This window comes from Acipenser ruthenus, chromosome 2 (assembly GCF_902713425.1).
Source record: "Acipenser ruthenus chromosome 2, fAciRut3.2 maternal haplotype, whole genome shotgun sequence".
Taxonomy (NCBI): domain Eukaryota; kingdom Metazoa; phylum Chordata; class Actinopteri; order Acipenseriformes; family Acipenseridae; genus Acipenser; species Acipenser ruthenus.
Genome location: NC_081190.1, coordinates 60970136 through 60997221, shown reverse-complemented (window position 1 = coordinate 60997221; position 27086 = coordinate 60970136). Strand labels below are relative to the sequence as shown.

Genomic DNA, 27086 nt, shown 5'->3' with positions numbered 1-27086 from the left:
TTGGGAATCTGAATAGAGGTATAGGATAGTAATCTTTGAATTTAAGACCTGACATTTCGACAAAGCACTATATTGGATTGGTCTCTGTTATATCGCAGAAATGTCCGGTCTTTCAAATCGTACTTAGGCTAATACAGTACTTTGCATGTGAAAATATCCTACGTTTTCCAAAAACTTCAATTCATGTATACAGTTGAATTCTAATTAGATTGTCATTCAGTAAACGTACAGAATGACAAATGTTTCCAAAGTCTTTCTTTTGTTTTGAAATGTTATACAGTATAGTATGTAAATAAGTATGTTTTGTTTAAAAAAAAAAAAAAAAAAAAAACTTACCTGTGGTTCCACTGGTAAAACATATAACCGCCAGATCATCTGGCTTTGGTGGCTACAAATAAAAAAAAAAATACAAAATCTGATGTCAACTAACTGCACGTTCCTACAACAGCTATTAAAAAAAGTTGCAAGCAAAACGTTGATATATTACTTACTACTGGATTCTTCCGGTTTACCTTTCCAACAGACTAAAAGAACGAACAGATTGTAATTTAATATTAACCCAAGTATTTGTAACATTATTAAATTCCACATTCCCCTTACAGCAAGACGTGAATGAATATGGCTATTGGTCTATTTATTTTCTATTAAAAGTGTAGCAAATTACATACAAAACTAAATATTTATTTCAGTTTAAGATGATTCAATACAACACATTTTTGATTACTGAAAATGAATTAATATGTGCACCCTTTTCACAAATTATGACTTTTCTGTGTGTTGCACATTACATTCAGTATACATAGGTTCTAGTATTCTACTGTATTAGTATACCGTTGTATTTTTATTAGGGAAGTACAGTTAAGGTACACAAATAAATTACTCGCAACTAGGTTAGAAAAAACAAAACTTGTTTTGATAGTTGTTGTTTTTTTTTTTTTTTTGCTTTACTGTTGAAGTGTTGAAATAAGTAATTCTCACTGGTTGTCACATATAAAAGGTAAAACAAACAAAAAAAAAACACTCACCTCTATTTCCCTCAGACTGACAACTTCAACCCCCAATTTCTTTGCTCGCCCCACCAGATCAAGATCAAAAACATCTATGAGGATGATAGTTTTCAACTGGTGCACTCCTTTAGAAGCGTACTCTAGAAGAAGCTGGGCTTTCTCAGGTGTGTCACAGATTACTGTGGAGATTTCCGCTGAAAACACAGTATACATTTTCAGTATTAGCTTGGCTAAATAAACATAGACACTCTATAATAAATGACAAGGACCAGACCGTCTTTTTTATTGGTTTATTTGTTTGCATTTTATAATTGTTCCTAAACCCTGAACCATTGCACATTGGTTGTTTTCATTTGAAAGAAACTGTGGTTTAGACAATGAAGCAGATGGGCTGTATGCTTTAGTAACCGATCAACCTACCTTTTTCGATAATGTAAGCAATGGCCTCGGCTCCTAGGGTGTCATACAGTGGGACCGACACCATGGAGTAGGTGTAGCACGCAAGTTCAGCAATTGTCCACTGAGCAAAGAAAATGACAGAGATATATCAGATGACTTCACTCGCATGAATACAACCACTTTGAAAACAAGAAATACCCCCTGCTTGCTTGTGTCACGGTAGGATGTCTTATTATCATATAAAACTTTTAAAATGTTATCTAGATGATGATTCTGAACACGTCACTTTAGCTTCGTTTTCGCGTGCCTGCCTGTTAACGTGTCCAAACAACAGGTTCCAAAGAATACAAGACATGAAATCGGTATAGTTTTAAAAATGTGGAAATTCAACTGGACAACTTTTGAGGTCGAAAGCTGGAATTAAATTTACTTTTACAATAGGCAGATAATTAAATTGAGAGTTATGATATTCCTCAACCATATAATAAAACATAATAAAATGACTTAAGCCTACTGAAATAACCACATTTTGTTTGTTTGTTTATTTATATTTATAACCAACTTTACTAGCCAATGGTTTCTACTGTAGATAGGAAAAGATAAAAATAAGAGGACTGATGCTTGTCTGGTTCATAATAGCTACTGTAATTGTTGGCTCAAAGAGTAAGTAGCGGGGTTCCGAAAAATATAGCGTTACACGTCCCCACGTGTTGCTACAACTGCTTAAATAACGTACCTGTAATTTTTCTTTTCATTGTTAACATCCTGACAACTTTTTACACTTCCATCCCTATTCAATCATAGATAACTACTACTGTAAAGCAATATATTACCTCAGGTCTGTTTTGTGCAAAAATTCCAATGAACTGGTCAGGTGTCGGTGTGTGTCCTCTGTGCATTAATCCAGATCCCAGGAACTCTGCTCTGTCTGCCACCTCCAAGATTGAAATCAGGTACTTCATTAAACAAGCATGGAGTCTGGGTTTCCCCTCTTATACCTGTATAAGGGCAATCTGCCAGTACATGTCCTCTGGAGCTGTTCCATTTGGTGGCAGTCTGCCTCGGTTTTATATTAGGAAAATGACAGACATATATCAATTCAACTACACAAGGGTTTTCATATAAAGGTGGTTCTTACCTCTTGGTAGCATATCCATTCATATGGCTGGTTTGGTTTTCTGGATCCCAGGCAGGGGCCATTATCTTTAAAACAAAATGCTTTTAAAGTCAGTACAGTTCAGCGATTGTGTTGCCTGCTTTACTGTAAAATAGTCAGTCCCCGTCAAAAGGGAAATGAGAAACATTTGTCAGTAACAACGACAACAATGGGGGCGCACGCCTGTGCCCACATCCAAACCTACCCCCACCCCGCCCCAACCAAACCCAACCGCTCCCCACCCCACCCCAGCCCACCCCAGCCCACCCCAACACCACAACCACCCCCCCCTCCCTCCACACCCACAAGTAAAAATATTTATAGAGTAAAGGACGTGTCCACTTACTTGAAACATGCAAGCCTCTCTGAAAATTTTCATACAATGTCTTGGCATCACTGTAGTAGAACGCCAAGGACTGGTCACTGTCAAGAAGCACTGATCTTCGAGCATAATCACCTCCCTGAAAAACAAAACAAACAGGCAGATATGTAACATCCACCGCCACTTTTTTAGAGTTACCAGTTCCATGAACAAAACAAAAAAAAGAAAAGAAATAAATACAAAGAAAATAAATTTCACCATGACCTACATCCACAGCTAACACACAGAAAAATGTAGGGGTGACATACAGATGGATGGCACCAGAATTGTGTGTGTGTGTGTATATTATATATATATATATATATATATATATATATATATATATATATATATATATATATATACATATATACAGTACTGTGCAAAAGTTTTAGGCAGGTTTGAAAAAATGCTGTAAAGTAAGAATGCTTTCAAAAATAGACATGTTAATAGATTATATTTATCAATTAACTAAATGCTAAATGAGTGAACAGAAGAAAAATCTAAATCAAATCCATATTTGGTGTGACCACCCTTTGCCTTCAAAACAGCATCAATTCTTCTAGGTACACTTGCACAAAGTCAGGGATTTTGTAGGCATATAGTCAGGTGTATGATTAAACAATTATACCAAACAGGTGCTAATGATCATCAATTCAATATGTAGGTTGAAACACAATCATTAACTGAAACAGAAACAGCTGTGTAGGACGAATAAAACTGGGTGAGGAACAGCCAAACTCAGCTAACAAGGTGAGGTTGCTGAAGACAGTTTACTGTCAAGCGTCATACACCATGGCAAGACTGAGCACAGCAACAAGACATGATGTGCCTCTAGAACCTGTGTGCTGACAACTTCACTCTGATGGTAAGGGCCAAAGTTAGTCAGATTTATATTGGGCAGGGCTGGCCCAAATCAGGCCTGGTTGTTAACCAAAGTACCCTAATTATCCCTTTAATGGTGTTGAGTTAACAAGGGGGGGGCAATAACTTTTTCACACCTGAAGATTGCATGTTTGATTACCTTGCACACCAAACAAATGAAAGAAGCACCAAACTTTGGTGTCATTTGTCCTCTCAGACTCCCTCTACATACTACTGCAACCCACAAAAAAATCTGACCAAATACAATGTGAAAAATGTGCAAAAATGCAGAAAATCAGACAGGGGGCAAATATGTTTTCACGGAACTATATATATATATTATATATATATATATATATATATATATATATTAATTGCAAACAAACTATGGTAATACAGCAGTAACGGTTGAACTCATTGCCACGAAAGCAAGGAAATGTGGCGTTAGTACTGTACTTTAACTCTAACTCGCCATTCCCACCCTGCAGACTGTCGTCATCAGGCAAGACATAGAACATGCAACTCTTTCCAAATGACACAAGAGACATCCATCATCATGGTCCACTGGTGCTGTAGCAACATGTACACTTCAACACACACACACCCACTTCAGGCTGCAGAACTGTATCAACTTTACAAAAATAGAACTATATTTGCAGCCCACGTCTGGTATGAAGAGACAGCTGCCAAGTGCACGACAGAGGGTCTAGCTCCATGCCCTGACACCAAATGGAAAATCTCTTCAATTTGAAGGCGTAGCACTGGTGGGTCGATTGCTTCAGAGAGGCCTGAACGACATGCAAATTAATATTCTTTTTCCGCTTTAATTCTGGCCAGATGTCAGATCTTACACGTTGGAAGCAAGAATCGGCGTGCCATGTGCCAGGGGAGGTCAGTGGGTTGTTTGATATGCATCATATACCACTCCTAGAACTATGGTTTCATGTGAGTAACCCTCATTTCTTGGGGTGTGGATAAGGTAGACTATCCACACTAATGTGCAGTTCTCTGGAGGGAGGGGTAAAAGCACCCACCGCCTACTTTGGAAAAAGAGACTGCTGAACCAAGGCTGCAAGACAAACATCACAGCGCAACTCAAGGGCGATATGGTAATAGAGGTACAGGTGTATGCTGACTTCCAGGTAGCAGCCCTGCAGATTTCTTATTACTAAGACTTCACTTCTCAGGAGGGCCAGTGGGGGTGGGGTCACTTCTGAGGAATGACAAAACAACCCAAGTTATATATGTATTTAGTACCTTACTACCTTTTTCACAATGTAAAGCAGGCCCATTTATCTGAAATGCTGAAATGCTTCCTGGTGTAATTTGCTTTCAGACCAGCTATGTTTAGGGAACACCTCATGATTATAGCCTAGCTATTACAGGTTCCTAAACCACAAAGACTGAAGAGATGTACTGGTACTTCACATTTAAATATTTCGTCAGGGAAGGATAGGAATAAATAACTGATAATTTACTGAGACCAGCTAGATGTTTTGTAATACAAGTGCATCTAGGCCATAGTTCACATGCTGTATCGCCAATGCAGACATATTTGGAGTAAAATGATGACTATTGCAAACAAACAAACAAAAAAAACAGGCTGTGATGCCTGAACTTCGGACCCTATTTCAATCATTAATGAGAAGATCATCTCCCTCAGTAATACAAAGATTAGATATTCCAAAACAAACAAAATCAATAGATTCCCAGGAAGATAAGAAATTGATTACCAGCACAAACTGTGAAAGCTCCCTTACTGTTTCTGAAGAGGTATCGTTTCAAGCCTTGCACTGGGACATTCTCTATTACTAGAGGCACAAGGAAGCGCTCGCCTGGGAAGAAGTGTCATCACCAGGATTCGACAAGTGAAAAATAACCCTTTTTTTTAATCATTATTATTATTATTTATTTCTTAGCAGACGCCCTTATCCAGGGCGACTTACAATTGTTACAAGATATCACATTATTTTTTACATACAATTACATTATTTTTACACATTATTATTATTTTTTTTTTACATACAATTACCCATTTATACAGTTGGGTTTTTACTGGAGCAATCTAGGTAAAGTACCTTGCTCAAGGGTACAGCAGCAGTGTCCCCCACCTGGGATTGAACCCACGACCCTCCAGTCAAGAGTCCAGAGCCCTACCCACTACTCCACACTGCTCATCAGATCCTTTCAATGACACCTTAAATCCCAGATAATATTTCTTACTGACAAAATATCTTCTAATAGCACACTACAAATCTACTTCAAATCCTTCAAGAAGCTGCTTGATGAGATTCTGGGATCAATAAGCTACTAACAACCAAACGAACAAGATGGGCCGAACGGCCTCCTCTTGTTTGTAAACTTTCTACTACCTAAAGTGCCTACAGGCAGAGAACCCTTTCATCTAGTTGTAAGCGATTCAGTCAATTTCCCCAATTTCTACAGTTTCACATTGGTACATTTATATATTGCGTCTTTATAGTGGTTTTTTTTTCTAACTGTTGCAACATTTTCATGTTGAATATGTTTTTTTTTTCTTCCTCTTCCAAAATTTGATACCTGGACATTATTCTGATATGCTGTTTTTTGGCCCCCCCTACAGGAGGAACGTTTAGTCTTATTTTAAAGCTGTTGCACGAACTATATATATATATATATATATATATATATATATATATATATATATATATATATATATATATATAATCAAACAGAATAAATAGAGCATGCTCTTTTTCAATTTAATTTCAGTATGTGTTTCTCAGAATGTTAAATATTGTAAAACAGTAATATGTATCCAATTACTGAGGCAAGCATCAATATAAAAAACACAGCATTTTGTCATTGTTCTAGTTTATTTTACATAGAGACTAATTAGTAGGGCTCTACATTTACATTTATCAGAATAAATGTTTAAACCTTACGTTAGCCACTGAGTGCATTTTTAATGAAAAACTTGATTTGATTTATATTTATAGGCATCTATTTTATTTTACTGTTGGATTTATTCCCATATATAGAGTTTCACTATGCATCAAGATCCTCTAAAAAATAAATAATAATAAATCAATGCAAGATGTGCATAAAAATTCACATTGCTAAAGTGCTGCTTACTTAATTCCACTAAAAAGTGTCATATCCCTAAATCAAAGCAGTTGAAAAAGTCCAATTAAACACCCCTTTTTCAATCGATAGGAGTTCAAATATTTTGTGTTTTTTTTGTTTTCCCTTCCAGACAATGAAGTTTTCATTAGGTCACCCCTTTCCTGATATCCCACAGCTGGGGCAGAGACTCTCCTTTCCCAGCAGCAGCACAGTGTTTTTGAACACTCCCGGCACTTAATTCAATAAAGCCCTTTGAGATAAAGAACTACCTCATTCATATCGAGAGAACACAATGAAATTGTTACAGCCCACAATGAATGATTATGCAAGTTAAAAGAATTGCCTCACAAGGAACGTTCTTGTTTGTGGAAATGTATACGTGTGTACCACTAAATCTGAAGTGTAAAACAGGAGCCAAACATGAGATGTCAGTGAAAGGACTTAACACCTTGGGACCATTTTATACAACTGTTATGAAAGTCATAAAAAAACTGTTTTAATTAAATTAACTGTTTATCTTGGTGTACAGTATGGGTCATTTGTTAATAGTACATATAACATTTTAGTACAAAGACCTTAATAAATCTGTCCCAATGTAGCTATGTGTAGAAAGCAGCCTATAGCTGCTTTCTACACATATACAATACACCTACCTACACACACACACACACACACACACACACACACACACACACACACACACACCCACACACCACGTCCCCATTAGAACCTATTAACAGCAACTACATTGAGAAAGTAGATCTCACACTCAAGGTCATTTGCAAATTATAAACACTTAAAATCACAGCATAATCTAAATAAACAGATTAAATATGTTAATATAAGCTTTTTGTCTGTTTTTTTATTTAGATTTTAATTACATATGTTTATAAGCGTTCGATGGCTACCTCTAATCAATTTGAGAGTGTCATTTCTCTAGCACTCTTTGTATGACAGAGCCTGACACAGCAAAGAATGTGCAAGATATAGGCTCTCAACTTGATTAGAAGTAGCCCCTGACCACTTATAAATGTACATTAAAAGTCTGCTGTCTACATTCCAGACAGACTGGGAAAATGTTAACAGGGGTCTCTGTTCTTTCCTCATTATCATTATCATCCTATCTCATGCAGGCTTTACTAGCCAATCCTGCGACAGCTCAGTGGGAGTGGAGCCATGTTTCTTAATAAGATCAGACCTCTAACACTAAAGGTAAGGCAGCCAACTCTTCGGTCATCAAGAAACACTAATTTGCTTGTGCCAGTTTTGAAGAGAGGTGTCTGTCACTGCCAGCTGAAAGGCCAAGTTATGCCAATGAAGTTTTTAGTTGTGTGCCAGTTGCTGTACTCCCCTGTTAAAGAAGCATGCCTTAATACTAAGCATATGATAGCTTCAGCTTTTATTACGGAGCACCTAAATCCCTTGTTTAGAAAGATACAGGGTACTAATGCTTGTGAAAGAGTAGTCGTCTGTTGTGTAGGTGTGTGCTTTCGCTGCTGAGTGACAGGCAGGAGATTGAGACGGAGGTTGAAGTTGATACGCCCGGATTACTCTCATAATCAGCTCAATTCCCAAACTTAGAGGCCCAGCCGTGCTGGCCTTGTCCTCTGCAAACCCGAGGGACCCCCCCTCCCTCGCCAAATCTATCATAAACTCTCTTTCGTTTTAACATTCTCTCACCTCTAGGTTCCCCTTGGTGGGAGTATCGGTTGCTTACCAGCCTAGGAGGCCCATCAGTTTGGTCTCACCGTGAGCCAAGGGGAAAACCATGTACTCACAAAGCACTTGTATTCTCAATTCCCAAGGTTCTTCCTCCACACAGCCCTAGCTCCTGTTCCGTGAATAATAATCATGGCAGTTTCTTAATAGTAACAATCTGACAACTTTGAACTGTTCTTGCTTTAATAACAAAATACCACCATCTTGGTCTGCAAGGTGGGAAGTTCCTATTACACTAAAGCAGAATGTTTTCTAAGAATGTAATAACAGCTATATTTAATAACAGGAAACTAAGTCAGACCATTCTGCACTCGTTCACCCCTCCTGAGAATAACATGCTCAGCATTGCAGTAACTTACTGATAATAGTGTTGAAACCACAAGACATCCTCATAAAGAAATAAAAAAAAACAAGATAAATCAAGTCTTCCGCTTTCAGATTGGTGGAGTTTCTGGTATAATATACATCTTATGAATGTCTTTTTCTCTACATACAGTCAGTCATGGCACAGGCTCAACCTATTGAGGAAATCATTCCAAAAGCCATTTTAATCCCCCTCCCCCAGCTGGCACATCCTAACTCAATACCTTCCTTTAGTTAGCCTCTATGGATGGTCACATGAATCTGCTTGTTATCCATCAAGGTTATTAGTATTTGGTGAGTTCATTTTAACCTTAGAATTAGAACATTTAGTTTTGAGGGATCTAAATAGTGCCTACGAGTTAGTGATGGAGTTGCAAGCAGGGGGTTAACACACATTAAAAGGTATAAAGTTTTATTTGTTGTAAAAATGTTTATGAAATCAAAACTAAATGCATACACTGTAATCAGTGGGTTGGGAGTAAACCACTGTGTTTTGAAAATTAAACTTCTAAAGTCAACTACAGTATAGCAATCTAGTCGCAGTTTAAAATTCTGCAAGGCTGCCACATACAATGTTTACAGTTATAAAAAAACAGAGGCAGCTTCTGAAACTAGTAGAATAATTAATGGGGAGGGGGAGCAGCACAGACAGGTATTTGGCATATACAGTGTGAAAGAATGATGCCGGCTGTGAAGTATTCATGACTAGAGCTGAAAGCTGAGAAGCAAGAGATACAGGTTTCCAAACCCAGCTCAGTCACCAACTTCCTATGTAAACCCTGTGGCCATTTATTCCACCTCCCCAGTGAACATGCCCTCAGTGAAAGCTATATGTCGAATTCCAGCTCAAATGGACCAATAGGTGTTTCCACCATGATACACAAAGCATGTGATAAGGAGCGGGGGTTCCGATTAGGTGTGAATGCGTCTTGAGCTTGCAAAAAAAAAAAAATCTGTTTTTATGACCTTTGACCTAGACAATTAACACTAGTTCCACATTAAAGCTTATTTCAAGGGCTTTCCATCATATACCGTACCGTTAATCTCTGATGAAGCCAAACTGTCAACTTTATCTCGTAATATACCTCAAAAACCCTTCCTGATAAATTGAAAATCGCAATCAACAAGGAGATTGTGTATTTCTTGCAATCTATAACAGGTGTTAAAATGTTTTTGCATGAGATGTTAGAGTGACTAGGTCTGTTCAGAAACTAAAAGAATGATGGCATTGCCACATTTGACCTAGACCTGCCAAAAAGACTTGGACAGAGGAGTATTTTTTGTTTATTATTTAGAGCATTTAGTAATATGAAGAAGTAGATATCTAAAACTTGCTAGCGGTTCTCCAAATATGCAAAACTCTAAAGTGGGAGGGATGTACAGTACATACAAAGCTTGCTTTTACTATAGTATTTACCACTGGGGATATGCATGATCAGCAGGGGATCATAAAACACATCAGTGCTGTAAGCTTATAATTATATAAAATTATAATGCATACCTCTATTTCCACCGACTGCAGGGCCAGGTCACATGGCGGTTTCAGAGCTTTGGGTCTTGTGGCGTACCAGTATGTTGTGAGAGCAGCAAAGGCACCGAAGCCCATGAGTGTGTTTGTAGGAAGAGTCTGAACATACTGCCTGACCTCTCCAAACTCAGGTAGTCGCAATTGTCTCAGCAGTTCATGTGCTTGCATTGTGTGACTATTTCAAAATCTGCAAAGAAAAAAAGATACACTTTAAACTTCAGAACTAAATGCTGTGTCCCTCAAACATGTTCAGTTTAATAACATTCGACTGTACCTTCTTAACACACTTTACACATTTGCCTATACCAAGATAGATATTTCGACTGCCTAGTTTATTTAAATTTTTCCTCAAGGGCAAATCCTCTAAAACCTGCTTGCCACCATATATACTGAATACTGTATCACTAAACAAACAAACAGTAATGTTGATCACATAACCTGCATCAACAAAGTTGTAATATTTACTATACAGTACAGCACGGTAGTCATCAAGCCCTATAACCCAGTTAGTGGAAATTATTGTCACTGCAAGGTTGAACCAGTCCAATCAATTTCATGTCAATTCAAAGCACCTCCTACAGTACTATACTTTGACCAACTTTTTGTCATCTGCTGGGCTGATTCACTGAATGTAGGACTGTTCTCCTTTTACTCTCATGATTTCATGCTTCAGTATGTTCCGTAGCAGGACTGCACATTTTCTGCACATTTTCTTCTTTGTTTACCTTTTTCTGTTTCTGATATACAACGTGTACAGTACTGTACATGCTTGGACTTCTGACCTACAATACTTTGCTATTGTTGTCTCTTAAATATTTCTGCTGATCTGGGACCTGATAAATGAATGCCCTTGAAAAGAAACTGCAGGGTTGTCATTTCCATCCACTGAAATGTACTGAACTTCATGCATTAGTTGGGCTTCCATGATTTTTCGATTGCACTGCCACCATTGCTACACAACCAACACAGGTGTGCTTTTTCAATCACAGTAAGATATACATACAGTATAGACCTTTTGACACATTGTTGTGCAAAGGGAGATTCATATCCCTTCAACTGTCATTCCAAAAAATCCTGTTTCCTCACACATATCATTTTTTTTTTTTTTACATTCACCGTACTACAAATTCTTTATTAAACCTTGTAAGAAAGAACAGGCAATTTGTAAAAAGTCATGAATTTGTTTTCTATAAGTAAAACAAAGTGTAGTGTGGTCCAACTGCAGCCATACAGATGCTAGCAATGAATTGCTAAATCAACATCAGTTAATCACATACTGTGTACACAGACTCAATAAAATCAGTGTTTATAAAGTGAAAAAAAATCATGTTAGGTTGTATAAAACAGCTCAATCTCTCATCTTTGTCTGCATTTTCACCCTAACTGTCTACAAATAACAGCAACGGAAAATGAATATTCAAGATCATTAAAAAAAAAAAATTGGAAAATAAGCTCACTCTGAACTGACTGACTGACAACAAACAAGTACACCAACATCTTTGCAGAGACCTTACAATACCTTGCTCTCCAATATTTTCTCTTCCTCAAGCGACAGCCTTCGACTCCATTTCAGTTGGAACCGAATCAAAGTGTTCTGTCACTGCCACAGCAATTGCTTAAAAAGCAGCAGGCAAGCTTACCAGGTCACAGGACCCTTCAATGTAAACTCTGGTGTTTGTTTTTAAAGGTCAAGAGAACACAGCAACTCAGGCATTGTCCTACCCTATACTCCAAAACCAACAGCGTTAAGTCAAGTTAATGTACAATCAAAACAACATTTGGCACTGCAGCGAGAACTCTGTTTGGTGTTCCTCCGTCGGAACTTTCAAAATTCCACAGAGCCAGGGAAACATGGAATTACAACTTGAAAAGAGAACAGAAAACCAAACACTAAACGGAAGCCACTGGAGGGGCAGTATTTACAGATTGTTTTTTAAATGGCATTCAGCCTACCAACAATGTCTCTGTTAGACAGAAGAAAAAAAAACGAAAAACAAATATAAATTCTCTAAAAGAGGAAAATGTTGCAGTTGCAGCAGTGTTCCCCAGTAACTACAATGCTACTGTATTTCTGAAAGAAACTCACTCACCACCATGTGTGTTCCTCCAGTTCTTAGCTAACATTAACACACCGCTGCACCTCGGCAGGCTCCCAAAGCATGGAGAAGTGTGGCTTGTCAGCTGGTGTTTCCTCATTAGCCAAGGTCTCAGAGGGCATCTGTCACATGGTAAGCCCCCATCCCCCAAAAGAAAACCGCCTACCAGGCTAAAGGTAACTAGACGGCAAACTGCAATCCTTACTTGGCTTGTGAGGCGAGCAAGCCAATGGCAGGGAAGGCAAAAAGTCACCCCAAAACAGGGTCCTGGCAGGAGACTGTGTGGCAGAGTGGACGGGCGCTGTCAGCTGCTTATACATGGGACCTGACCTCAGTTTTCCACAACATACATTTTATTTATGTCGATGACACATCACTGGAATACCACTGGAGTCCCAAGTTGATTTTGATAGCTTTTACTGGAGTAATATGTCAGTTTAAGACACAACAGGTTTTAAGACCAACTGGGTCTCTTCTTCAGGTAAAAGCGGTATTAAGAAGAAATATAATCTGATATTAAAAAAATCCCTGGGTTGTTTTTGATTCTAGCGAATATTCCAAACTGTAACCGTGCAAGTCCCAGACCTAAATCTAATAAAGCCTCTGTAACAATAGTGAGGCAAACACACTAGTAAAGCAAATTAACTGGGATAACCATTTGACATACACATTTAAAAATGTCAAATACTATAGATATGCTTCTGTATTCTCTCTGTGTAATTGTTTAAAAAAGTTCAAGCCACATTTTCAAATGCTCTCAACAGCAGAACTAGAAACATGTAGCCTACTCTACTGTACTGCAGACACCAGATGGATAAATATAGATTTGACTAATACAGTAGCTGTACTATTATTATAATAATACAAACTTTTACACGTGACAAATACTCTAATGACTTAACAAATCTACTAGCAACAAAGGCTTCAGACATCCAGCCAGGCATTATTTACTTTTGTGATGAATAATCTAATGATTTATTTACTTTTTTACAAAGTAAGTTAGACTATTCAACATATTACAACATGTTATTGCAGCTACATTTGGCATTTCACAGGTTCAGCAAACACGCCCTGCTGAAAGACGTCACAACAAAAAGGTACATTACACATATCAGCAGGACACAAGCCTAGACTTCTGCCCGCAAAGGGATAACTGCAACAACTGCAGTGAGCTGCTATCAATACCTGCAATTATAACGCTATAGTTACATTCTAGTAGCCAAGCATACTATCAGAGACAGGCAGACACTGCTTTGCCCAGAGATGGAAATTGACTAACAGACCAGACGTTGTTTATAAATAGGATACATACAGTAGGTAACAACACACTGTAGATATTTTGTAACAGTCCACCAGTGCTTATGCATTACAGCACCAGGTTTCCTTATATAAAACACCCAGTACATCACGTACGACCTTGTATATCTAGGGGTTAAGCAAGCAAACCCAGTGAACTGCGCTACCACAGGAAACAAACAGCATGTGTACACATGCACTGTGGAATGGGGGGGGGGTTCTACATTATGGAGCAAGGTTTTCCTCATCATGGAAACTAAATGTGAAGCCAAAATTGCATAACTACCCAAAAATATAGCAACTCCGGCATTTATCAGCCTAATGGCCACTGATGTTCCTTTGCAAAAAGCCTGCCACTGCTGTAAATCCAAAATTACCAGGATCATATGATACGTAGAGACAAGTTTCTCCATATATCCCCAGATTCTGATACCCTCAATAACTTGTGGAAAAAAATGCTGATACCACGCTATCACAATTTGAAAAGGTCTTTTCTATTTAAAACTTAAGTTTGACACATTTATGTATGTAGGTACTGGTGGGCAGATCCATACAGTATATCCCCATATTTTGAAGTACATTAATTTTTAAAAACCTGCTTCTTTTGTGCAGTATATATTATATATATATCTATATATATATGTACACCGTGCCTAAAGAAAGTCTACACCCCCTTGAACTTTTTTCACATTTTTTTGTGTCAGTGCCTCAGAGTTTCATGCATTTAAATTATGATTTTTTTCCACTTATCTACACACCATACTCCACACTGTTAAGGGGAAAAAAGTTTTTATTGAGAAAAAAATTATATATTAAAAATACAAAACTGAAAGATCATAATTGGATAAGTCTCCACCCCCCTGAGCTTATACTTGGTGGAAGCAACTTTGGCAGCAATTACAGGTGAGTTTGTTGGGATAGGTCTCTACCAACTTTGCACACCTAGATTTGGCAATATTTGACCATTTTTCTTTACAAAACTGTTCAAGCTCTGTCAAGTTCTTTTGGGAGCGTTGATGGACAGCATTCTTCAAGTCATGCCACAAATTTTCGATTGGATTTAGGTCGGGGCTCTGACTGGGCCACTCAAGGACATTTACCTTTTTGTTCCTTAGCCACTCCAGTGTAGCTTTGGCTGTGTGCTTTGGGTCGTTGTCATGCTGAAAGGTGAACTTCCGTCCCAGTTTCAGCTTTCTTGCAGAGGGCAGCAGGTTTTCCTCAAGGACTTTTCTGTACTTTGCTCCATTCATTTTCCCTTCTATCCTGACAAATGTCCCAGTCCGTGCCGACGAGAAACATCCCCATAACATGATGCTGCCACCACCATGCTTCACAGTAGGGATAGTGTTCTTTGGGCGATGCGATGTGTTGGGTTTGCGCCAAACATAACGCTTTGCATTTAGGCCAAAAAGTTCCATTTTAGTTTCGTCAGACCACAAAACTTTTTGCCACATGGCTACAGAACTCCTGAGTGTTTTTTTGCATACTTCAAACGGGATTCAAGGTGTGCTTTCTTGAGTAATGGCTTCCTTCTTGCCACCCTACCATACAGGCCAGATTTGTGGAGTGCTTGGGATATTGTTGTCACATGCACACTTTGACCAGTCTTGGCCATAAAAGCTTGTAGCTCTTGCAAAGTTGCCATTGGCCTCTTGGTAGCCTCTTTGATCAGTCTCCTTCTTGCTCGGTCTTCCAGTTTGGAGGGACGGCCTGATCTAGGCAGGGTCTTGGTGGTGCCATACACCTTCCACTTCTTAATAATTGTCTTGACCGTGCTCCAAGGGATATTCAAGGCCTTTGATATTTTTTTTATACCCATCCCGATCTGTGCCTTTCAAGAACTATGTCCCGGAGTTCTTTTGAAAGCGTCTTGGTGCTCATGGTTGAGAGAACCTACAGGAACTGCTGAATTTATCCTGAAATCATGTGAATCACAGGTAGCACAGGTAGAGACCACTTAACTTGGTGTGTGATTTTGAAGGCGATTGGTTACACAGGAGCTAATTTAGGATTGCTATAACAAAGGGGGTGGACACTTATCCAACCAAGCTATTTCAGTTTTTATTTTTAATTAATTTTCTACAAATTTCCAGAATATTTTTTTTTCACTTGGAAGTTGTGGGGTAGGATGTGTAGATAAATGAAAAAAAAAACTATTTTAATGCATTTTAATTCCAGGCTATAAGGCAACAAAAGGTGAACATTCTGAAAGGGGGTGTATACTTTCTATAGGCACTGTATATATATATATATATATACACACACACACACACACACACACAGTACCATAACATGAACCACCAGTATATAGCACTATTGCAAAAATAATGGTTCAGTAATGTTAACTTTTTTTTGCTGTATATATAAATTCCACGATGATGCAGTGCTATACAAGTAAAAAAAAAAAAAAAGCTTAAAATAATGCACTAGTAGTTGAACCTACTGTACAGTATAGCAAGACTGACTGCAGTATACATGTATTTATTTCAGATGCTTTCACAGAACGTACCCATGAGAAATACAGCTATGCATCCCTGAAATACTGTTTAGAGACCTGAATCTATTTGAAAGATTATGAAAATCTATTTTGCATCACTTTACCCATGAAACTAACCACAAATACAAATGTATGCATTTAATATTTATTTTCAGAATAACTTGGGAAATGCACACAGATAACATCATTCCACTGAGCACCTGATACATACTGATATTTTACCACTGAGCACATGTTTATAACAATGCATAATACAGAATAATATACTGTATCAGGTTTGAACAATAAAACTAATCTGTGCTAGAATAAACAGGTCTATGCAATTAACAAGTTCCCAATGGAGACCTGTTTTTCTGCCACTACATGGAAAAAACCCATACCTCCACTGGGAAGGCAATTAATACCTGTTTTGTTTCGTCTGTTGACTAACAGCCTATTTGTTCACAATCTTTCACCGGTAAAAACCAGAACTAACCACCCTACTGTATGTCCTCGAAACTTAAACCACGGAACTGGAATACTGAAAAAAACAAAAAAAACAAAGTTAACATTGCAGTCTTTGCTACAAAAATAAAATAAATCCGCTGCTGTCCTAAAGGTGTGTCATCTAAAAGAAGTGCCAGTCAATGCCTTAAAATCAATTACCCAGCAAGCTTTATTATACTGGTTCCCTTTTTTTGTGCAGAGAATCTTTCAGTTCTTGTATTTTAGGATGTGCAAATTTCAATACTGCAGATAAACTGTTGCATCCCAATTAATTTAAAACCTACAATTAATTATCCATTCAACTTATATTTGATTGAAGGATACATACCATGCAGCGGTAGTCCTGGGAAATCAGACTTTAAAAGAAAAATATTACAACATGACAAGTATGCATACTGCAAATAGACTTCCTTAAAAAAAAAAAAGAAAAAAACACACCCACACAATTTGAGGACTGAGGGTTTCGCCCTATAGTAACCTGACTCTGAAACAGAGGCAGGCTGTTGCTCCTTGACAGCCTTTCAGAAGTTATTTTATTCTTTGCTCCGCCCACTGTCTCTCTTTCCTCAAACAATGTGCCCTATGCTGTGAGCTGAAATGCCACCGGTTACCATGACCCCCCACTCCTGAGAGCACACGTGCAGGCAGGCGACAAGAGTTAGGGAGACTGCTTCATTCAGAAATAGAAAGCAAACACACTGGACCAATTGCACTATTAACCTCACCTCAAGACCCTGCAAGGAAATTCAGCATTCACATTTTTCACTGTCAGCATCCTGCATGAGTTATGTTCTACTGCAGGGCAATTGTGATGCTCACCATGAAACAATATGTCTAAAATAAACCCAAACTGCCTTGCAATAAAGCACCAAACTCATCAGTTTTAAGATGTTTTAAAAAGTTACATTTAGAAATCACGATGTACTCATTACAATTATTTGTATTTAAACAATATACAGTATTTTATACTGTAACTAACTTTTACATTTAATTTGTTAAAATGACGACTGAAGAGGAAAGTGGTTACATAGCATATTTCTTGCTAAATACTGAAAACTAAACAGCAACACATATTTTTCTACTCTTTACTAAGAATTTTTTTTTTTTAAAGTCACAAGGTGAACAGATGCATTACAAAATTATTAATGAAAGAAATTGGTTGGGGGTTTAGAGTTATACATGTTTGAATGTTAGTTATATCTGAAACAACACATTGGAAATGTGAAAAAACGGCAAGTTATCAAAAGTGCCCAGCCATTTAAAGTGGAGATATCAGAAACACAAGCCAAGTTTCAAGAAACCATTGGGGCAACCTTGCACAGCACAAAGCAAACAGGCACAACTGTAAAACCAATGGGGGCCAACGTTGCCCCAATTGTTTCTTCTAACTTGTATCAAAAACACAAGCTAAATTAGAAGAAATAATTTGGGCAACCTTGGCCAGCAAAATGGAAAATTACCTATATGGTAACAGTATCCTAGGAGACAGTCAGCAGGGTTTTAGGAAAGGGAGATCGTGTTTAACTAACCTGCTTGATCTTTTTGAGGGTGCAACATCGACTGGATAATTGCAAAGCATATGAAATGGTTTATTTAGATTTCCAGAAAGCTTTTGACAAAAATCCTGCATAAAAGACTAATTCTCAAACTGAACGCTAACATGTTGAAAACATGTTAACATGTAGAAAACAGAAAGGAGTGGTTAACATGTAGAAAACAGAAAGTACTGACTAGAGAAGCAACCTCAAAATGGAGCGAGGTAACCAGTGGAGTACCACAGGGATCAGTATTAGGTCATCTGGTCTTCCTAATCTACATTAATGACTTAGATTCTGGTATAGTAAGCAAACTTTTGCAGACAACACAAAAATAGCAGGAGTGGCAAACACTGTTGCAGCAGCAAAGGTCATTCAAAATGATCTAGACAGCATTCAGAACTGTGCAGCCACATGGCAAATTACATATAATAAAGACAAGTTTAAGATACTGTACACAAGCAATGAAAAATGTGCATTATAACTACCATATGGGAGATACTGAAATTGAAGAAGGAATCTATGAAAAAGACTTAGGATCTATGTTGACTCAGAAATGTCTACATCTAGGCAATTTGGGGAAGCTATAAAAAAGGCCAATAAAAAGCTCAGATATATAGTGAAAAGTGTTCAATTTAAATCAAGGGAAGTAATGTTAAAACTTTACAATGAACTAGTAAGACCTCATCTAGAATATTGTGTTCAGTTCTGGTCACCTCGCTACAAAAAGGATATTGCTGCTCTAAAAGAGTGCAAAGAAGAGCGACCAGAATTTTTCCTGGTTTAAAAGGCATGTCATATACAGACAGGATAAAATAATTGAATCTATTCATTCTTGAACAAAGAAGACTACGGAGCGATCTGATTCAAGCATTTCAAATTCTAAAAGGTATTGACAATGTTGACCCAGGGGACTTTTTCGACCTGAAAAAAGAAACAAGGACCAGGGGTCAAGGGGCATTCAGAACAGAAAATAGGAGGCACTTTTTTACACAGAGAATTGTGGGAGTCTGGAATTGTGGGAGTGTGGAACCAACTCCGAGGTAATGTTGCTGACACCCTGGGATCCTTCAAGAAGCTGCTTGATGAGATTCTGGGATCAATAAGCTACTAACAACCAAACAAGTAATATGGGCCGAATGGCCTCCTCTCGTTTGTAAACTTTTTTATGTTCTTATGTTCTTAACTGTAAAAGCAGTGGGGGTCAAGGTTGTCCCAATTGTTTCTTCTAACTTAGCTTGTGTTTTTTATACAAGTTAGAAGAAACAATTGGGGCAACCTTGGCCCCCATTGGTTTTACAGTTGTGCCTGTTTGCTTTGTGATGGGCAAGGTTGCCCCAATGGTTTCTTGAAACTTGGCTTGTGTTTTTGATATCTCCACTTTAAATGGCTAGGCACTTTTGATAACTTGGTGTTTTTTCACATTTCCAATGCGTGTTTGTTTCAGATATCACTTCTTTTTTCACTTAATGGCAAATACACACATTACAGGAATAGCAAAATTGTTCAACCTATATTGAGGCAATGTATTGCCGTTTGGATAGGGTCAATGTAAATAGTGGCCTAGTCTCTTGAAAGGGTTAAGATGTGAATCTGTGTAGCATAGCGTTTATGTAGTTGGAGTGAAAGTATGACTAAGAACATAAGAACATAAGAAAGTTTACAAACGAGAGGAGGCCATTCAGCCCATCTTGCTCGTTTGGTTGTTAGTAGCTTACTAGTTAGGGTTCAAATCCTGCAGACATGTTTCAATGCAGCTTGCAATGCAGACGCCCCCTAGCTTTCATGCCACAAAGTTTGTCCTTCCATTTTACAACATTTGCAAGTAGTATTGTGGCAGCAGTGTGGAGTAGTGGTTAGGGCTCTGGACTCTTGACCGCTCATGGGTTCAATCCCAGATGGGGGACACTGCTGCTGTACCCTTAAGCAAGGTACTTTACCTAGATTGCTCCAGTAAAAAACCCAACTGTATAAATATAATTGTATGTAAAAAATAATGTAATTGTATGTAAAAATAATGTGATATCTTGTAACAATTGTAAGTCGCCCTGGATAAGGGCGTCTGCTAAGAAATAAACAATAATATAGCAGTAAAGTTACAGTTTGTAACAAGACGAACAAGATTTTGTAAATAATGATTATGTATTATCCCAATTGTATTGAAAGCTTTCATCTGATTTTGCAAACTATCAAAATAAGCTTGATCCGTTCATTTAGTAACATGTTCATGTTTAGGAAGTAGTACTCAGGGAGACTGTGTTGAATTCTCAAAACTACAGAGTATTCCTGTCAGGGGCCAGAATTCACGGCACCAAAATAATAACCCTACATTTTAGTCTTGGCACTTTCATTGCATATTCTCTCTGGTTACAGCTCACATGCTCGCTCAGTCGCACCCACAGTTTCTCATTCAAGTTCAGAGCTGGACTGTCTCCAATCCCCAGGCTCATGAACCCCCTTATTATGTAACCACCTGTCGTTTCCCGACACTGTCCGGCTCATCAACCAGTCACATCCATGCTCTGCAACCCCTGAAAACATGCAACACACATTCTCCCCACTCATTCACTCACTCACTCACTCCCCCTTCCCATGCTAAGTAACGGCCTGACTCGTTACCCTAATAACCCTACAGTAACATAAAAGACAGACGAGACAAAGTGAAGAGACAACAAGTCTGCAACAAAGCAATTGTCTGGGTCATTACAATAAATTTTTTTAAATTTGAAAATAAAAATATATTAAAGCATGACAACCTTTATGTACAAAAATCTTCACTCATATATAACTGAAATAGAACTGTTGAGTATTTATTTTTTTCATACAGTATTAAATGGCAGTGTTTATATCGGATAATGAAAAATAAATAAATAAACACCAAGATAGATAAAGAAAGAAAGAAATGTCTATGTACTGATTTATGCTGACAGGTGCTGTTAAGTGTGCCCAGGGTTTAGCAAAGAAAACAAACTGCCAAAAAACTGGTGTGTTTTAAGAGAAAATCAGGCCAGTTATACAAAATACCTTTCTGAGAAATTGCAAAGGCTTTCCAAAGGTCTAAAGTACAAAAGTTAACTTGACTTATCAGCCATTCATTGTATTTACACAGTCTCATTAATCTTGTACTAGGGTAAAAGGCATGTACTTAAATAGTTTAAAATGCTCACAGGAATTTTCTTGAAATAGGTGTTTAACTTTCATACATATTTGGTGGTGGGGCTAGATACTGTTTATTATTATTTATTTCTTAGCAAACACCCTTCTCCAGGGCAACTTACAATTCTTACAAGATATCACATTATTTTTTTTACATACAATTACCCATTTATACAGTTGTGTTTTTACTGGAGCAATCTAGGTAAAGTACCTTGCTCAAGGGTACAGCAGCAGTGTCCCCCACATGGGATTGAACCAATGACCCTCTGGTCAAGAGTCCAAAGCCCTAACCACTACTCCACACTGCTGCTCTAATAAGTGTTTAAGTGCTTAACACCACTACCTACCCTAATATAAATTTGAAAAAACAAAAACAAATTATATAAATTTTATATATATATATATATATATATATATATATATATATATATATATATATATATACACACACACTTTGAATAAATAATAAATATTGTACATGAAAATTAATATAAAGTACTAATGTCTTTCCCAGGCCAACATTGATATTTGATATGCATAATATTCAGAAGGGATGAAGTGAAGACCTAAAATGGCAATATCTGCATAATATTAAAGTTTACACCAGACAGCAGTCATTAGTCGAGTGAGTCACAAAGCCTATAATAAGTGTACACCTCATTGACAGAGATTACTGCATTAGTGGATTAGTTTGGATTACTGTCAACTCCATAAACTCAAACATGCTGCAGTGTTTACACACTGTTACAACTGTCTTTGTGTGTGTGTCTGTTTCTGTGTGTGTGTGTGTGTGTGTGTGTGTGTGTGTGTGTGTGTGTGTGTGTGTGTGTGTGTGTGTGTGTGTGTGTGTGTGTGTGTGTGTGTGTGTGTGTGTGTGTGTGTGTGTGTGTGTGTATATTAGAGGGTGGCACGGGTACAAAATGGGTACCCGGTTCTTTTAGGGTAGTGAAAAAAAAAAAAAAATCACATATATTAATGTTTTAAGTGCATGATACATATTTAAATACTATATAGTACACATACATTTAGTCCCTTCAGATCTGTAGACTGTGTAACCTTTTTTCAGTACTGCAAACATCAAAATAATAATAATAATAATAATAATAATAATAATAATAATAATAATAATAATAATAATCTCAGTTTAAATACAGCTATCAATGTTAAATGCGCATCATGCTGCAGGATTCTTTGTGACATATATTGGTCATATTCCACTGTTGCTGTTGTTGTTAACATAGGCAGCAGTGTGGAGTAGTGGTTAGGGCTCTGGACTCTTTACCGGAGGGTTGTGGGTTCAATCCCCAGTGGGGGACACTGCTGTTGTACCCTTGAGCAAGGTACTTTACCTAGATTGCTCCAGTAAAAATCCAACTGTATAAATGGGGAATTGTATGTAAAATAATGTGATATCTGTATAATGTGCTATCTTGTAACAATTGTAAGTCGCCCTGGATAAGGGCGTCTGCTAAGAAATAAATAATAATAATAATAATTTAAAGCAAATTGTAACTCTTGAGATACTTGTGTTGGAATATTGTTTCAAACTTGTATAATGCAACAAAAATAATAAATTAAACATATGATGCATAGCGGAAAGTTTCTCACTAATAATTTACCCTTTCTCAGTCAAAACGGCAAGTTTCTCAGTATCTAAAAAAGCTTAGAGGGAATGCTGGTCTCACCTCCATGAGCCAAGGGAAAACCCTGTACTCCTTCCTCAGTCACAAAGCACTTCTCTCCTATTCTCCACACAGCCCTTGTTCCTCTCCCATGAACTTAAAGTAAAGCACTGTGTTCATAAAATCCCCCCCCCCCCCAATCTTTTTACTGATAAGAATACAATCAAGGCAGTGTGAAACGATTGACTTATTGGTCAGTATTGTCAAATCAGCATATTACTTGCATTCCACCTTTTGAGTTTAACTCTATCCCATTATTTTCTTTTACTAGTTGGAGAAATTAGGTGATTTCAGTTAGGAGCTGTAATACAGAAAGAATGAATCTTGATTATAAATCTCCCTCCCGACCTTCTGAGGGTGCTGTGTAAAGGAAACAGAGTGCCCCGGACTGGATGGTCTGACAATTCATTTCAAGGTGGAAGTCGGACATCTAGAAAGGGGACGGGGCTACGGTAGACCAAGTCATCGCCCCAGAAGGGAAGCGATGTGGCAACCTCATATTGGAGGAGAAACGGTTGCACTCGCTAACCAAGGGGGCGTGACTGACGGTACAAAAGGGGACATGGCTAGGTGAACTGTTCCTTTGTTATGGTTAAGAGCAAACTGTTAAAGGAAAACCAAATTGTACTGTGAGTGTTAAATGTTTGTTTGTTTTGTCGTGTCTAATTATATACTTGTTTGTTTATTAGACGGCTAAAACATACCGGGAGCTGACGCTTAAGGCCAGCACCAACCCGGACAACACTTCACAACTGTACATGAATAAATTGTATTTCACCACTTGCATGTTAGCACTCACTCTGGACTTGTGATCGTGTGTGTGTGTCTTTGTGTATGTTATACTGTGTTTGGGTCACCAGACCGGGATTATAAAAATAAACGTTCTGTTTGGATCGTGAACTTTGTTGTCTGTCTTCTGTTTCGTAATCACATCACGTCTACACCTGCGCACTGCAAACCACTTTGCCACAGGAGCGTATAGAACTGTTCTAAAAATTCTGCAACCTACAGGGAAATCCATTGGTAATGATAATGTGGCAGCAAATGGGTGGTGTCTGTGTCCACCAATGAAAGCAAGACCTTTTACACCAAAAACTAAAACTGACCCGTCAGACTGAGTGGAAGTCATTTCAGTCTGAAGGGTATCCAGGTCTTTTTTTTAAAACTGTTCTCTTAAGTGTCAGCCACTTTAAAAGTTAATTTTTCAAAAGTCTCAATCACAATATGCACAAACAGTAGCTACAGTTCCATGAAGCTCCCTGACATTAAAAAAGCAATAAAACAAGATGTGCAAGGTTTTAAATACCAGAATGCAAAAGGTCTCTTGTTTTGCTACTACCACGTTTAAACCACAGTGATGAGACAGAGAGATCTGCTGTACTGTGTGAATTCCTCACATTCTTTACATGGACAGGAACTATGCTCTGTCCCTCTCTGCTGGAAAACAAATCAACCTCTGAAAGCGCATCTCTTAATATTGCTGGACAGGCAGTTGTTCATTTGAAATGGCACGTCATGGCTACATTGAAGCTGCTTTGACAAAGCACTTACTGCACGGGTTACATTAAAAATAAAGGTTTGAGAAACATCGACATGAAACAAACGCAAATTCACACACATTCTAACTCTTTAAAGTTTGTGGTTATGTGTCTTGTAGGTGTGCAAGTTGGATGCAATGTACTACCCAAGTACTGTTTTATACTGTAGCAATTTTAAGTTATTACATGTACAGTGCTTAGCATGCTTTTACACACACACACACAGAGAGAGAGAGAGAGAGAGAGAGACTAGGCTATAGGTGTAAAGAACAGCTTGAAGTTTATTTAACACCCAACTGCAGCAAGCATGGCTGGTTGGAGTGAGTGGATAATAACATCCCTGGAGGGAAGACTGTCCTGTCCTCAGTCATGTTAATGCTTGGAGAATAGAATCAAAATTCATATATTAGGGGTTAACAGATTTATTCAATAAACTATGGAATGATTTAGTAAAAAAGGAATCCTGTGCTAAACTCTGTAAAAAAACATATTCACATCTGGCATTCAGCAGATGGTGACTCACTACCAATTAGGCCGATTTGGATTCAGCTCATGAAAATACAAAGCATATTTACTAAAGCCCCTTTCACACTGGCATGCTCTACGCAGGGTTGTGACCTGGTTAGCTAGGACCCGGGTCCGGACCCAGGTAGGAGTGCCAGTGTGAAAGGGGCGTGTGAGTTATTTGTGGACATACAATACACAACTAGTGGGATTGTATCCTGTATGATAACAATGGATAACAGCATGTTACTGTAGTCTTAGAAGACTTGCTAGGAAAGACACTGAATGGCAGAGTAGCTGAAACAAAAGCATTTTTGAGTTCCTGTAGAATTTTAAGTAACTTTAATTGTACACAGCAGGCTAGTGATATTTGCACTGCTGTTTAACAACAATATCAGGAAAGATACAAAGCAAAGTAGACTCTTCCGGAATGACTATTAGTGCGGCACAATACAAGTTTACGTGTGCATTTTTAATTTCTTAAGGCGTTCTGTACTTCTAGCAAGTGCGCTGCGTTACAATTCTGAGTCCATCTGCAGCCTTATTACAATCACTGTTACAAATAATAATAATAATAATAATAATAATAATAATAATAATAATAGACGGATGAGAATTAACGTATGCTAAAATTCACGGGGGTAAGATTACCTTAGGATAGAATTCTCGGGGGTAAAAATTAGACGGGGGTGGGCATTAGGGTGTGACACTGGCAACTTTCCCTTCACAATTATTTTAAAAAATGTAAAATCTGGTACCAGATGGTTTCTCGCGGTCTAGCATAACAATCGTTATCCCGGCTTTGTCTGTGAAAAGCACACCCCGTTCAATACTTATCCTCCAGTGGATCTGCAGTTTAAACACCACAACATCGTCACTGTTCTTATTACTACAGTGGAGTCATCTACCTCATCCATGCTAGGGACACGTCAGTTTATTTTTTCAAAACCCACGCCAAAACCCAGACAGCACACGTGGTACTAAGAATGGGTAATGTTGCATGAATCTGAGTCAACTCCAAATTCACTGCTACATAACTTCAGTTGTACATTTACTATTGTTTACATTCCGTGCCCACGCAGCACCTGCAATGTACTATATTTGTATACATTATGTATTTCCTGTCGACATCAACATCGATTTCGACTGGAAATAAGTTATGTATAAACCAAAACAGACACGATGTTTTGCGTATCGCAGTCTGGTTCATCAAATTAAATGTAGCTTTAATTTAAAAAAAGGAATCTGAAAACTAAATACATTTTTGTAATACCACAAAGTACCAAATTTACGAACGCTTTGCCCACTACGTACAACATATCGTACAAAAAAACAACAACAAACTGTTTAAATTCCTGTACCAACCTCATAGGTGTGTATGTGTGTGCTGTATCTCCTTAATTTTAAGACCTAACCATGTGTATCTTGACCAGGAAAGCCACCTCTTGCCTTCACTACCCACAGACCGGGTATTTAGCCACTCAAAAGCGCTCTTTCATCGGCTTTGCGTGCCACAATCAAACTCGAAATGTGATTGGGTTGAACTCCAGTGCTGTTCAAATCTAGCACTGTTGTGGTGAGTGGGTTGCTCTGACCTTTGTACATACTTCCAAGTGTAGGAAGTTATGTAAACTACCCCTATAATGCCACCCAACCGTCATTTTAAGTAACATATTTTGGAGTTCATTAACTGTTCACTATAACTATACTATTTCCCCATACATTCGAATTATTGAGTGGAGGGCTGGGCGGTTGACTTGCACTGGTATTTCTTTGACATTTTTCTTAAGGATG

General features: G+C 37.9%; 1 protein-coding gene across 6 annotated transcripts in view; it reads right to left on the bottom strand.

The window, feature by feature from the left end:
- Positions 1 to 26799, bottom strand: part of LOC131696722 (long-chain-fatty-acid--CoA ligase 1-like) — a 44750-nt gene extending 17951 nt beyond the window's left edge. Inside the window, exons 1-10 of one of the 6 annotated variants that reach the window (XM_058998344.1) lie at positions 17206 to 17269; positions 16796 to 16911; positions 10476 to 10689; positions 2909 to 3023; positions 2545 to 2609; positions 2240 to 2341; positions 1428 to 1527; positions 1026 to 1201; positions 492 to 524; positions 337 to 388 (exon numbers count right to left, since the gene is read on the bottom strand). In XM_058998344.1, coding sequence (XP_058854327.1) covers positions 337 to 388; positions 492 to 524; positions 1026 to 1201; positions 1428 to 1527; positions 2240 to 2341; positions 2545 to 2609; positions 2909 to 3023; positions 10476 to 10670 — 838 coding nt within the window. In that variant the 5' untranslated portion in view covers positions 10671 to 10689; positions 16796 to 16911; positions 17206 to 17269. Of the gene's footprint in view, positions 1 to 336; positions 389 to 491; positions 525 to 1025; positions 1202 to 1427; positions 1528 to 2239; positions 2342 to 2544; positions 2610 to 2908; positions 3024 to 10475; positions 10690 to 12021; positions 12172 to 12592; positions 12748 to 16795; positions 16912 to 17205; positions 17294 to 26657 lie in introns of those variants that run through there. The other 5 variants (XM_058998331.1, XM_058998350.1, XM_058998323.1 and 2 more) reach the window with 5 other exon arrangements.
- Between the last annotated feature and the right edge of the window lie 287 nt (positions 26800 to 27086).